Consider the following 13,799-nt stretch of genomic DNA (forward strand, 5'->3'; position numbering starts at 1 on the left):
CCCCAGTTTTTCCAGCATCTTGCCCCCAGTGTGTCCAGCATATTGCCCCCAGTGTCCAGCATAATGCCCCCAATGTGTCCAGCATCTCTGCCCCAGTGTGTCCAGCAATCTGCCCCAGTTTGTCCAGCATCTTGCCCCCAGTGTGTCGAGCATATTGCCCCAAGTGTGTCCAGCATATTGCCCTCAGTGTGTCCAGCATTCTGCCCCAGTGTGTCTAGCATCCTGCCCCCAGTGTGTCCAGCATTCTGCCCCAGTGTGTCCAGTATAATGCCCCCTGTGTCTAGCATCCTGCCCCCAGTGTGTACAGCATTCTGCCCAGCATTCTGCCCCCAGTGTCTCCAGCATTCTGCCACCAGTGTGTCCAGCATTCTGCCACCAGTGTGTCCAGCATTCTGCCACCAGTGTGTCCAGCATATTGCCCCCAGTGTCCAGCATAATGCCCCCAATGTGTCCAGCATCTCTGCCCCAGTGTGTCCAGCAATCTGCCCCAGTTTGTCCAGCATCTTGCCCCCAGTGTGTCCAGCATATTGCCCCCAGTGTCCAGCATAATGCCCCCAATGTGTCCAGCATCTCTGCCCCAGTGTGTCCAGCAATCTGCCCCAGTTTGTCCAGCATCTTGCCCCCAGTGTGTCCAGCATATTGCCCCCAGTGTCCAGCATAATGCCCCCAATGTGTCCAGCATCTCTGCCCCAGTGAGTCCAGCAATCTCCCCCAGTTTGTCCAGCATCTTGCCCCCAGTGTGTCCAGCATATTGCCCCCAGTGTGTCCAGCACATTGCCCTCAGTGTGTCCAGCAAAATGCCCCCAGTGTGTCCAGCATATTGCCCCCAGTGTCCAGCATAATGCCCCCAATGTGTTCAGCATCTCTGCCCCAGTGTGTCCAGCAATCTGCCCCAGTTTGTCCAGCATCTTGCCCCCAGTGTGTCCAGCATATTGCCCCCAGTGTCCAGCATAATGCCCCCAATGTGTCCAGCATCTCTGCCCCAGTGTGTCCAGCAATCTGCCCCAGTTTGTCCAGCATATTGCCCCCCAGTGTGTCCAGCATATTGCCCTCAGTGTATCCAGCATTCTGCCCCAGTGTGTCTAGCATCCTGCCCCCAGTGTGTCCAGCATTCTGCCCAGCATTCTGCCCCCAGTGTCTCCAGCATTCTGCCACCAGTGTGTCCAGCATTCTGCCACCAGTGTGTCCAGCATATTGCCCCCAGTGTGTCCAGCATATTGCCCTCAGTGTGTCCAGCATAATGCCCCCAATGTGTCCAGCATCTCTGCCCCAGTGTGTCCAGCAATCTGCCCCAGTTTGTCCAGCATCTTGCCCCCAGTGTGTCCAGCATATTGCCCCCAGTGTGTCCAGCATATTGCCCTCAGTGTGTCCAGCAAAATGCCCCCAGTGTGTCCAGCATATTGCCCCCAGTGTCCAGCATAATGCCCCCAATGTGTCCAGCATCTCTGCCCCAGTGTGTCCAGCAATCTGCCCCAGTTTGTCCAGCATCTTGCCCCCAGTGTGTCCAGCATATTGCCCCCAGTGTGTCCAGCATATTGCCCCCAGTGTGTCCAGCATATCGCCCTCAGTGTGTCCAGCATTCTGCCCCAGTGTGTCTAGCATCCTGCCCCCAGGTTGTCCAGCATATTGACCTCAGTGTGTCCAGCATTCTGGCCCAGTGTCTCCAGCATATTGCCCCCAGTGTGTCCAGCATTCTGCCCCAGTGTGTCCAGCATAATGCCCCCTGTGTGTCTAGCATCCTGCCCCCAGTGTGTACAGCATTCTGCCCCCAGTGTCTCCAGGATATTGCCCCCAGTGTGTCCAGCATTCTGCCCGTGTGTCCAGCATATTGCCCCCAGTGTGTCCAGCAATCTGCCTCAGTGTATCCAGCAATCTGCCCCAGTGTGTCCAGCATACTGCCCCCAGTGTGTCCAGCAATCTGCCACCAGTGTGTCCAGCATTCTGCCACCAGTGTGTCCAGCATATTGCCCCCAGTGTCCACCATAATGCCCCCAATGTGTCCAGCATCTCTGCCCCAGTGTGTCCAGCAATCTGCCCCAGTTTGTCCAGCATCCTGCCCCCAGTGTGTCCAGCATATTGCCCCCAGTGTGTCCAGCATATTGCCCCCAGTGTGTCCAGCATAATGCCCCCTGTTATGACCCCAATGCCAGAGGGTCTCAGAAATAATTACTAAGTCTGCAAACACAAAAAAACAGCTCATAGGGCAGTGGTAACTGAGCTGACCATATATCTAATCCTAGCACCACAAATAGCAGCAGCCGGGGAACGTGCCTACGTTGGTTCTAGACGTCTCGCGCCAGCCGGAGAACTAACTAACCCTAGAAGGGAAAAGAAAGACCTTTCTTGCCTCCAGAGAAAAGACCCCAAAAGTTGGATACAAGCCCCCAACAAATAATAACGGTGAGGTAAGAGGAAAAGACAAACGTAAGAATGAGCTAGGTATTTAGCAAAGAGAGGCCCACTAGCTAATAGCAGAATATAGTAAGATGACTTACATGGTCAGCAAAAACCCTATCAAAATATCCACGCTGGATATTCAAGAACCCCCGAACCGTCTAACGGCCCGGGGGGAGAACACCAGCCCCCTAGAGCTTCCAGCAAGGTCAGGAATTACATTTAGTACAAGCTGGACAAAAATGAAAGCAAGCAAATAACCAAAAAACAAAGAAGCAGGACTTAGCTTAATTTTGCACGAACCTGGAACAGCAGACAGGAGCAAACAGAAAGGATCTGATTAGAACGATGCCAGGCACTGGACTAAGGATCCAGGAGCTTATATAGCAACTCCCCTGGACTAACGACCCAGGTGGGAGCCAAACTGAGGAAAGACAATCCCAGAGTCATATCACTAGTAACCACAAGAGGGAGCCAAAAAGTCTAATTCACAACAGTACCCCCCCCTTAAGGAGGGGTCACCGAACCCTCACCAAGACCACCAGGGCGATCAGGATGAGCAGCGTGAAAGGCACGAACTAAATCGGCCGCATGCACATCAGAGGCAACCACCCAGGAATTATCCTCCTGACCATAGCCCTTCCACTTGACCAGATACTGAAGCCTCCGTCTGGAGAGACGAGAATCCAAGATCTTCTCCACCACGTACTCCAACTCGCCCTCAACCAACACCGGAGCAGGAGGCTCAACAGAAGGAACCACAGGTACAACGTACCGCCGCAACAAAGACCTATGGAACACGTTGTGAATGGCAAACGACACCGGAAGATCCAAGCGAAAGGACACAGGATTAAGGATTTCCAATATCTTGTAAGGACCGATGAAGCGAGGCTTAAATTTAGGAGAGGAGACCTTCATCGGAACAAATCGAGAAGACAGCCATACCAAATCCCCAACACGAAGTCGGGGACCCACACCGCGGCGGCGGTTAGCAAAACGCTGAGCCTTCTCCTGTGACAACTTTAAGTTGTCCACCACATGATTCCAGATCTGCTGCAACCTATCCACCACAGAATCTACCCCAGGACAGTCAGAAGGCTCCACATGTCCCGAGGAAAAACGAGGATGGAAACCAGAGTTGCAGAAAAATGGTGAAACCAAAGTAGCGGAACTAGCCCGATTATTAAGGGCAAACTCAGCCAACGGCAAGAAGGTCACCCAATCATCCTGATCTGCCAAAACAAAACACCTCAAATAAGCCTCCAGAGTCTGATTAGTTCGCTCCGTTTGTCCATTAGTCTGAGGATGAAAGGCAGACGAAAACGACAAATCAATGCCCATCCTAGCACAAAAGGATCGCCAGAACCTGGAAACAAACTGGGATCCTCTGTCAGACACAATATTCTCAGGAATGCCATGTAAACGAATCACATTCTGAAAGAACACAGAAACCAGATCGGAAGAGGAAGGCAGCTTAGGCAAAGGCACCAAATGGACCATTTTAGAAAAGCGATCACACACCACCCAGATGACAGACATGCCCTGAGACACCGGAAGATCTGAAATGAAATCCATGGAAATGTGTGTCCAAGGCCTCTTCGGGACAGGCAAGGGCAAGAGCAACCCGCTGGCACGAGAACAGCAAGGCTTAGCTCGAGCACAAGTCCCACAGGACTGCACAAATGACCGCACATCCCGTGACAAGGAAGGCCACCAAAAGGACCTAGCCACCAGATCTCTGGTGCCAAAAATTCCCGGATGCCCTGCCAACACCGAGGAATGAACCTCGGAAATGACTCTGCTGGTCCACTTATCAGGAACAAACAGTCTGTCAGGTGGACAAGAGTCAGGTCTACCAGCCTGAAATCTCTGCAACACACGTCGCAAATCAGGAGAAATGGCCGACAAGATAACTCCCTCTTTAAGAATACCAACTGGTTCTGCGGCTCCAGGAGAGTCAGGCACAAAGCTCCTTGAAAGAGCATCAGCCTTCACATTCTTTGAACCTGGTAAATACGAGACCACAAAGTCAAAACGGGAGAAAAACAATGACCAGCGGGCCTGTCTAGGATTCAGGCGTTTAGCAGACTCGAGATACATCAAATTTTTGTGATCAGTCAAGACCACCACACGATGCTTAGCACCCTCGAGCCAATGACGCCACTCCTCAAATGCCCACTTCATGGCCAGCAACTCCCGATTGCCAACATCATAATTCCGCTCAGCAGGCGAAAACTTCCTAGAGAAGAAAGCACATGGTCTCATTACCGAGCAACCAGGGCCTCTCTGCGACAAAACGGCCCCTGCCCCAATCTCAGAAGCATCCACTTCTACCTGAAAGGGAAGTGAGACATCAGGCTGGCACAAAACAGGCGCCGAAGTAAACCAGCGCTTCAACTCTTGGAACGCCTCCACGGCTGCAGGAGCCCAATTAGCAACATCAGAACCTTTCTTGGTCATATCCGTCAAAGGTTTAACAACGCTAGAAAAATTAGCGATAAAACGACGGTAGAAGTTAGCAAAACCCAAGAACTTCTGAAGACTCTTAACTGACGTGGGTTGAGTCCAATCATGAATAGCTCGGACCTTGACTGGGTCCATCTCCACCGCAGAAGGGGAAAAAATAAACCCCAAAAAGGGAACCTTCTGTACTCCAAAGAGACACTTTGAGCCCTTAACAAACAAAGCATTCTCACGCAAAACCTGAAACACCATCCTGACCTGCTCCACATGTGAGTCCCAATCTTCAGAGAAAACCAGAATATCATCCAGATAAACAATCATAAATTTATCCAGATACTTCCGGAAAATATCATGCATAAAGGACTGAAACACTGAGGGAGCATTAGAGAGCCCAAAAGGCATCACCAAGTACTCAAAATGACCTTCGGGCGTATTAAATGCTGTCTTCGATTCATCTCCTTGCTTAATGCGCACAAGGTTGTACACACCACGAAGATCTATCTTGGTGAACCACTTGGCACCTTTAATCCGGGCAAACAAGTCCGACAACAGAGGCAAAGGATACTGAAATTTAACAGTGATTTTATTCAGAAGCCGATAGTCAATACAAGGTCTCAAAGATCCATCCTTCTTGGCCACAAAAAAGAATCCCGCACCAAGAGGGGAAGAGGATGGACGGATATGCCCCTTCTCCAGAGACTCCTTGATATACGAACGCATTGCGGCATGCTCAGGTACAGACAGATTAAATAGTCTTCCCTTAGGAAATTTACTACCTGGAATCAAATTTATGGCGCAGTCACAGTCCCTATGAGGAGGCAGAGCACTGGACCTGGACTCGCTGAATACATCCTGATAATCAGACAAATACTCAGGAACTTCCGAAGGAGTAGAGGAAGCAACAGACACCGGCGGGGAATCAGCATGAATTCCCTGACAGCCCCAACTTGACACAGACATAGCCTTCCAATCTAAGACTGGATTGTGGGTCTGTAACCATGGCAGACCCAAAACGACCAAATCATGCATTTTATGCAGAACAAGAAAATGAATCACCTCCCGATGTTCAGGAGTCATGCACATGGTTACCTGCGTCCAAAACTGCGGTTTATTTTCCGCCAATGGCGTAGCATCAATACCTCTAAGAGGAATAGGATTTACCAACGGTTCAAGAACAAAACCACAGCACTTGGCAAATGACAGATCCATAAGACTCAGGGCAGCACCTGAATCCACAAACGCCATAACAGGGTAAGAAGACAATGAGCAAATTAAAGTCACAGACAAAATAAATTTAGGTTGCAAATTACCAAAGGCGACAGGACTAACAACCCTTGTTAGGCGTTTAGAGCATGCTGATATAACATGTGTAGAATCACCACAGTAAAAACACAACCCATTCTGACGTCTATGATTTTTCCGCTCATTTCTAGTCTGAATTCTATCACATTGCATTAAATCAGGTGTTTGTTCAGACAACACCACCAGAGGATTAGTGGTTTTGCGCTCCCGCAAACGCCGGTCAATTTGAATAGCCAGCGCCATGGAATCATTCAGACTTGTAGGAATGGGGTAACCCACCATCACATTCTTAATGGCTTCAGAAAGGCCATTTCTGAAATTTGCGGCCAGAGCACACTCATTCCACTGAGTAAGCACGGACCATTTCCGAAATTTTTGGCAATACACTTCAGCTTCATCCTGGCCCTGAGAAATAGCCAGCAAGGCTTTTTCTGCCTGAACTTCAAGATTGGGTTCCTCGTAAAGCAATCCGAGCGCCAGAAAAAACGCATCAATATTTGCCAATGCCGGATCTCCTGGCGCTAGCGAGAAAGCCCAATCCTGAGGGTCGCCCCGTAAAAAAGAGATAACAATTTTAACTTGCTGAGCTGAATCTCCAGATGAACGGGGTCTCAGAGATAGAAACAATTTACAATTATTCCTGAAATTCTTAAACTTAAATCGGTCTCCAGAGAACAGTTCAGGAATAGGTATTTTAGGTTCAGACATAGGACTACTGGTAACAAAATCTTGTATGCCCTGCACACGAGCAGCAAGCTGGTCTACACTTGTAATCAAGGTCTGGACATTCATGTCTGCAGCAAGCACAAGCCACTCAGAGGTAAAGGGGAGGAAGAGAGGGAAAAAAAAAAAAGAAAAAAAAAAACTCAGAATTTCCTTTCTTATAATCCCACTTCAGCAATGCATTAAACATTCAATGTTGGCCTGGCATACTGTTATGATCCCAATGGCAGAGGGTCTCAGAAATAATTACTAAGTCTGCAAACACAAAAAACCAGCTCATAGGGCAGTGGTAACTGAGCTGACCATATATCTAATCCTAGCACCACAAATAGCAGCAGCCGGGGAACGTGCCTACGTTGGTTCTAGACGTCTCGCGCCAGCCGGAGAACTAACTAACCCTAGAAGGGAAAAGAAAGACCTTTCTTGCCTCCAGAGAAAAGACCCCAAAAGTTGGATACAAGCCCCCAACAAATAATAACGGTGAGGTAAGAGGAAAAGACAAACGTAAGAATGAGCTAGGTATTTAGCAAAGAGAGGCCCACTAGCTAATAGCAGAATATAGTAAGATGACTTACATGGTCAGCAAAAACCCTATCAAAATATCCACGCTGGATATTCAAGAACCCCCGAACCGTCTAACGGCCCGGGGGGAGAACACCAGCCCCCTAGAGCTTCCAGCAAGGTCAGGAATCACATTTAGTACAAGCTGGACAAAAATGAGAGCAAGCAAATAACCAAAAAACAAAGAAGCAGGACTTAGCTTAATTTTGCACGAACCCGGACCAGCAGACAGGAGCAAACAGAAAGGATCTGATTACAACGATGCCAGGCACTGGACTAAGGATCCAGGAGCTTATATAGCAACTCCCCTGGACTAACGACCCAGGTGGGAGCCAAACTGAGGAAAGACAATCCCAGAGTCATATCACTAGTAACCACAAGAGGGAGCCAAAAAGTCTAATTCACAACAGCCCCCAGTGTGTCCAGCATCTCTGCCCCAGGCCCCCCGGATTGCCGTTCGCATAAAAAAAAACAAAAAACAAGTTCTCCTCACCTGTCCGTGCTCCAGCGGCGAAGCTCCCTTCAGCAGCTCGCACTTGCTGGCGACTGACAATGACATCAGATGCCGGCGACATGCGCGCTGCGGGTGATGTCAGCTGCCAGCCTCTGATTGGTCAATAGCATGCTGCAGTGCTGGAAGGAGCCCGATGAGCAGATGAGACGGGGCCCGATGCGGGCCCCCTCTGCCCACCGGGCGCCCGGTCAATGGCGGCAGTCAATCTGAGCTGTAGCCCAGGGCCCCCCCCCACACCACTGGGCCCTGGGCTGCATCCCAAATTTACCCTATTATAATCCGCCCCTGTTGGTAGTCAACAACTGCCCTCTTCTGTTCACAAATCCCTTCCAACAAATGCAGTGTAGAGTTCCAGCGTGTGGGGACATCACACACGAGTCGGTGAGCTGGAAGCTGCAAGCGCTGCTGAAGCATGGCAAGGGTGGCTGAAGCTGTAGCTGACTTTCTAAAATGGGCAGACAGACACATACTTTCACTAGCAGATCCGGCAACTCCGGGTAGCTTTTAAAAAAATGTTGAACCACGAGGTTAAGCACATGGGCCAGGCAAGGTAGGTGTGTGAGCTCACCTTGCCTCAGAGCTGCCACCAGGTTCCGGCCATTGTCATACACGACCATGCCTGGCTGTAGGTTCAGCAGTATCATCCAAATATCTGACTGCTCTTTCAGCACTGTCCACAACTCTTCAGCATTGTGCGGTTTATCACCTATGCAGATTAGCTTCAGCACAGCCTGTTGCCACTTGGCTGAGGCAGTGCTGCAGTGCTTCCAGCTTCTGACTGATGTGTTGATTTCAGAGATGGAGGCTGAAGAGGAGGAGGAGGTGCAGGAGCTGTACACTGTGGGGGCAACCCTGATTGACGTAGGGCCCGCAATCTTCGGCATGGGGAAGATGTGTTCCATCCCAAGGTCCGACTGGGTCCCGGCTTCCACTATGTTAACCCAGTGTGCCATCAGTGAGATGTACCATCCCTGGCCACAAGCACTTGTCCACGTGTCCGTGGTTAGGTGGACTTTCCCAGTAACACCTTGTTGAGAGTCGGGTGATGTTGTGGGACACATGCTGGTGTAATGCTGGTATGGCACACCGGGAGAAATAGTGCGACTGGGGACCAAGTATCTTGGGACGCTGCCGCCATCAGGTTGCAGAAAGCTTCCATCTCAACGAGTCTAAAAGGCAACATTTCGAGCACAAGCAGAAGAGAAATATTAGAATTTAGGACTGTGGCCTGTGGGGCGTTGGCTGGGTATTTCCACTTGCGTTCTAATGACTGGGGTGTAGAGAACTGAAAGCTGTGCTGGGACAAGGACGTGGATGGGCTTTATGATGGTGCTGCTTCACTGTGGGCAACAACAGGTGCAGGGCTAGAGGCATCTTTACATGCACGGTGGACTGGGGATTGGCTTCTATGCAAAACAGTGAAAGAAGCAGTGGTGTCACCTGCAGACAGTGTTCCTGGAGCCTGGGGTTCGGCCCACAAAGTCGAGTGCTTTGCTGCCATGCGCCTGATCATGCTGGTGGTGGTCAGGTTGGTAGTTTTGCTACCCCTGCTGATGCGGGCTTGGCAGGTGCTGCAAATGGCCTGTTGGGGTTATCGGCAGTCTTTAAAAAATAACCAGACTTGGGAAGATCTAACAGTTGGAATGGCAACTTCCCTCATGTTGGTGTTACGGGGAACGGATGCACACCTTCTGTCTGTGGCCACCACACTGCTTCCTGCCTGTTGTGGTGATATGCCTCCTTTCCCATGTATGCTGCTGTCCTCGCACTGCATGCCCTCCTGCCAGGTTGGGTTAGTCACTATGTCATCCACCACTTCGTCTTCAACAGGACAGATAAAGTACGCCTGCGCAGGAGCCGCGGTAAGAAGCAAAGAAGAGGACGTCATCATATGAAGATGGGAGGTGTTGGACCCAGACCGTGACGCTCTTCGGAAAGGACCGCAACGGGACCGTCCCTGGGTGAGTATAATCTAACTTTTTTTCTTCTCTTTCAGGTTACATCGGGGGGCTTATCTACAGCATTACAGAATGCTGTAGATAAGCCCCTGATGCTGGTGGCCTTAGCTTATAGGTGAATTTTGGGGTGACAGATTCCCTTTAAGCAGGTTGGTCAATCCTGGGAAAATTAAGCTGTCTTCATTTGGAAATAATGCAATAATCTTCTAGAACCTTAGAAATAACTTTGTAATCATATCTAGACTGATACATTTTATAATCTTTTATTCATTTATTTTGGCACTGGAATCAAGTACTTTATGTACAAAACCTGCTACTGAGGGCTAAATTAACATGACAGACTGATGAAAAATTATAGGAAGTAGTTTTGTTCAGTACAAACTAAGTAGAATACTAATGCAGTAACAATTTAAAAAGTGTAATGTGATTTGTCAAGTTTTAGAGTAAGCCCAGAGGCTCAGTGGTTAAATCAAGGACAACATCTGTAAGGAGTTTGTTTCTCCCCTTGTTCGCATGGGTTTCCTCCAGGTAGTCTGGTTTCCTCCCACACCCCAAAGACATATTCATAGGGAATTGTGAGCACCAATGGGGACAATGATGAGGATGTCTGTAAAATGTCTGCAACTAGTAGGGTTGCTGTATAATGAAGATCCATAGGGCTTACTATTTGCATAGTGATTGGTTGTCCTTAATGAAATGATGGTATCTACATAAGTTTCATGCTTGTGACATTGGTCAATTCCTTCAAACATCTGCTTTAACACATGCATTTGTAATCTCTCTCATGTAACGACATGTATTATTTTCATGTCATCAAGTGTAATGGGTCTAGTATGACCTAAGAAATCCCAGAAGTAATGGCTTCCTTTAGGCTTCTTGCTCAATTAAGCGGTTCTTCTTCAGGAGTTGCTCTATCATAGACTCATGAAGACTTTCACTACTTGGTATATATAGGTTGGAGATCCTCAGACCTTCCATTAGGACTGTCGTGGAACATTCTATGCCTTTTCACAATTTATTCACTTCACGTTGAGAATTGACAGCTTATAGGTACTCCCCAATGAGCAGTAACCCAGGAACCTCAGTGAGCTGCCAGGTCACTGAGTCACCTGGAATTAGTTTCTTTTTTGGATGTACGTCATTGGGTTTAAAGGGAACCTGACACCTGAATTTGGCGGGCCCTTTTTTCGGTCCGATGGGCGGTGTTTTCGGGGGTTTTATTCACCCCTTCCTTTCCCGCTGGCCGCACGCTGGCCGCAATATCGTCTTGAAGTTGATTTGCTTTCCTTCGTAGAACACGCCTGCGCAAGGCAATCTTTTTCGGCTTTGCCCGCAGTTGGGCAAAGCATACTGCGCGTGCGCAAGGCGTGTTCTATGAAGGAAAGCGAATCAACTTCAAGACGATATTGCGGCCAGCGGGAAAGTAAGGGGTGAATAAAACACCGAAAACACCGCCCATTGGACTGAAAAAAGGGCCCAACAAATTCAGGTGACAGGTTCCCTTTAATAGAGCTTGTCTACCTAACCTTTTACTGTTACATTAAAATGCTGTTTGTTGAGCCAATCACAGAGACTGAGAAAATGTTTTTTTTTTTTATTTCTATTAGTTATCAATCCTAATGGAATCATAAAATGTCAGTTATTTTACAGTCTACTGAGATCACGGACACGGCAAAAGGGAAATTATGTGAAGTATGGAAGACATGGGAAGTGAATTTTATTTTGGTAATCATGTTATGATGTAGCATGTGGGGTTGAAAATGATATGATGACTAACATCATTCTATTTTTAAAAAATAATAGTGGTGGAAATGTTATATTTTGAACATGGCTGTAATTATAGGTCTGGACCATGAAGAACTACCATAGCAGAAATGGAAATAGGTAAATATCGTTACCTGAAAGACATAATGATGGGCTTAAGATTGGAATACAGGAGGAGATATATTCAAGTAATTACTTAAAATAACTGAATTAATTAACTTCAAGCCTGAATTCTGCCAATGGTCGTTGGTTACAAGTGTCCTTATAGGAGTAAACTTCACAATGGCTGTAACCACATAGTATACTCTCTTTTCTATATTGTTTTAGCTATGCTGTGCTAGAAATAAATACTCATTACCACTGATGCCCATATGGAGGTTTGTTACAACCTTTGAGTTGTACTGAGCCAAAATATGCAACTCCTATAATGCACTTAAATTTTTTTTCTCATTTCACATCAATTATTATTTTTTTTTATTCTATTAATGCATTAATCTTTATAAAAAAAAAAAGGATGGGATGTTCTATATGGCACCATACTGCAGAGTTATCTACTGCTTCTAGGAGAATAACACCAAAGTACCATAAGACAGCACTTAGACTGTAAACAGCTCTGTAAAATTCAGTGCAAGGCACTTCTTGTAGTTTTCCATATTTCCCATCTAAAATATTGCACTTATCGTCACTGTCATACATATATAACTCTAAGAAGTATTACTTTTCATGCATGTACAAATCCCTCTTTAATGTCCTCAACTATACTCGGCAATATTGTGAAGTATGCCCTTTACTTTTCTTCTACCATCGATCTAAAAAACATTATAGATCAAAAAATCTTTAAATCCCCAGTTGTGTAGACACCAAATACATAATATTGCCCAGTAACTTATCAAATAGAGAGTGACCCAATCTACTCACCACACAAAATAGGTTATAATGAGAAGCTGCACTGCCCTGTTGATGACTCCAATTGTCCAACTTTTAACCACCACAGACTTGGTTGTTTCATAGGTGAAGAAGTCAGTGACACAACCCATGGTTTTTTAAAATTCCTCTCAAGTTGAGGTTTTTCCTTAAAAAAAAGCTTATTTCCGACACGTCTCCTGTATTCGATGTTTTCTGCTGCGATCAATTATTGTAGTGATTCTGAAGGTGTCTTAATCTTGAAAGCGTCTTAAGAGTCTTGGCTTCTTTAGCACTTTTAGTAACTGCAAATGTTAATTCTCGAAGCAGTCCCTCATCAATTATTAAAGCTTTAACTCGCAAAGACCCTTTTAGCTATAATGACCATATCCAGCCTGTGAGACTAGGGTTATAAATGTAACTTCTTTCGTAATATTCGGTATTATTTTCTCCTGAAAAGAACATCTTCTGTGACCTCCTACATAAATGACAATTCTAGTATGCTTGCTTGCAGTAAATGGTTCTTGATATGGTTCTTATCTGATGTTTAAGTGACGTTTCCTCATTTCTTAAGCCAATGTAAAAGGGTTTCTTCTGAAATTCTCAATGGACCGTTAAAATGTTTCAATTTGCAAAACTCAATTACTACAGATGAAGTCAGAAGGAATATAATAACATCAAGGAAAAAGACCTCTCAATACAACCAAGATCATTCTTGGAAGATAATACACTTAACAAAAAGAAAAGGAAATATCAACTCAAGGCAAAAATAACACAAGAAACAAAATCTTCTAATGCAGGAGTACTGCCATACACAATGCATGTTGTAATGGTGCCAGGGCCCATTGTCTAATCATTCATGATGTAAAATAGACACATTTTAATACCTTCTGTTCTCTTCTTGGATTTGAAAAAAAAAATAGTGTTAAATTGCCAAAATTAAAATGGAGACCTCAAATTTTTAAATTGTGTTCTGTATTATAATTTTGAGGTTAAAAGACATAATTCAACCTATAGCCCAACATGTTGATCCAGAGGAAGGTAGCAACCCCATGAGGCAAATGCTAATAGCCCCATACTAAGGAAAAATTAGGGAGTGCTGACTATTTCACACACAGGCAACTATCAGATGGATCATGGATAACAATGAAAATGATGATTCTGTGTTGGACAAAACCTGGTAACCAGACAGGGGTAATGGGGAGTAGAGGTCATCA

General features: G+C 46.6%; 1 protein-coding gene across 1 annotated transcript in view; it reads right to left on the minus strand.

Annotated features, from left to right (window-relative positions):
- The window catches only part of P2RX3 (purinergic receptor P2X 3), a 154,427-nt gene extending 140,840 nt beyond the window's left edge, over positions 1 to 13,587 (minus strand). Inside the window, exon 1 of the mRNA XM_077251172.1 lies at positions 12,598 to 13,587. Within this exon, the coding sequence (XP_077107287.1) occupies positions 12,598 to 12,716 (119 nt within the window). The 5' untranslated portion in view covers positions 12,717 to 13,587. The remainder of the gene's footprint in view (positions 1 to 12,597) is intronic.
- Positions 13,588 to 13,799: the final 212 nt, after the last annotated feature.

This window comes from Ranitomeya variabilis, chromosome 4, assembly GCF_051348905.1.
Source record: "Ranitomeya variabilis isolate aRanVar5 chromosome 4, aRanVar5.hap1, whole genome shotgun sequence".
NCBI lineage: Eukaryota > Metazoa > Chordata > Amphibia > Anura > Dendrobatidae > Ranitomeya > Ranitomeya variabilis.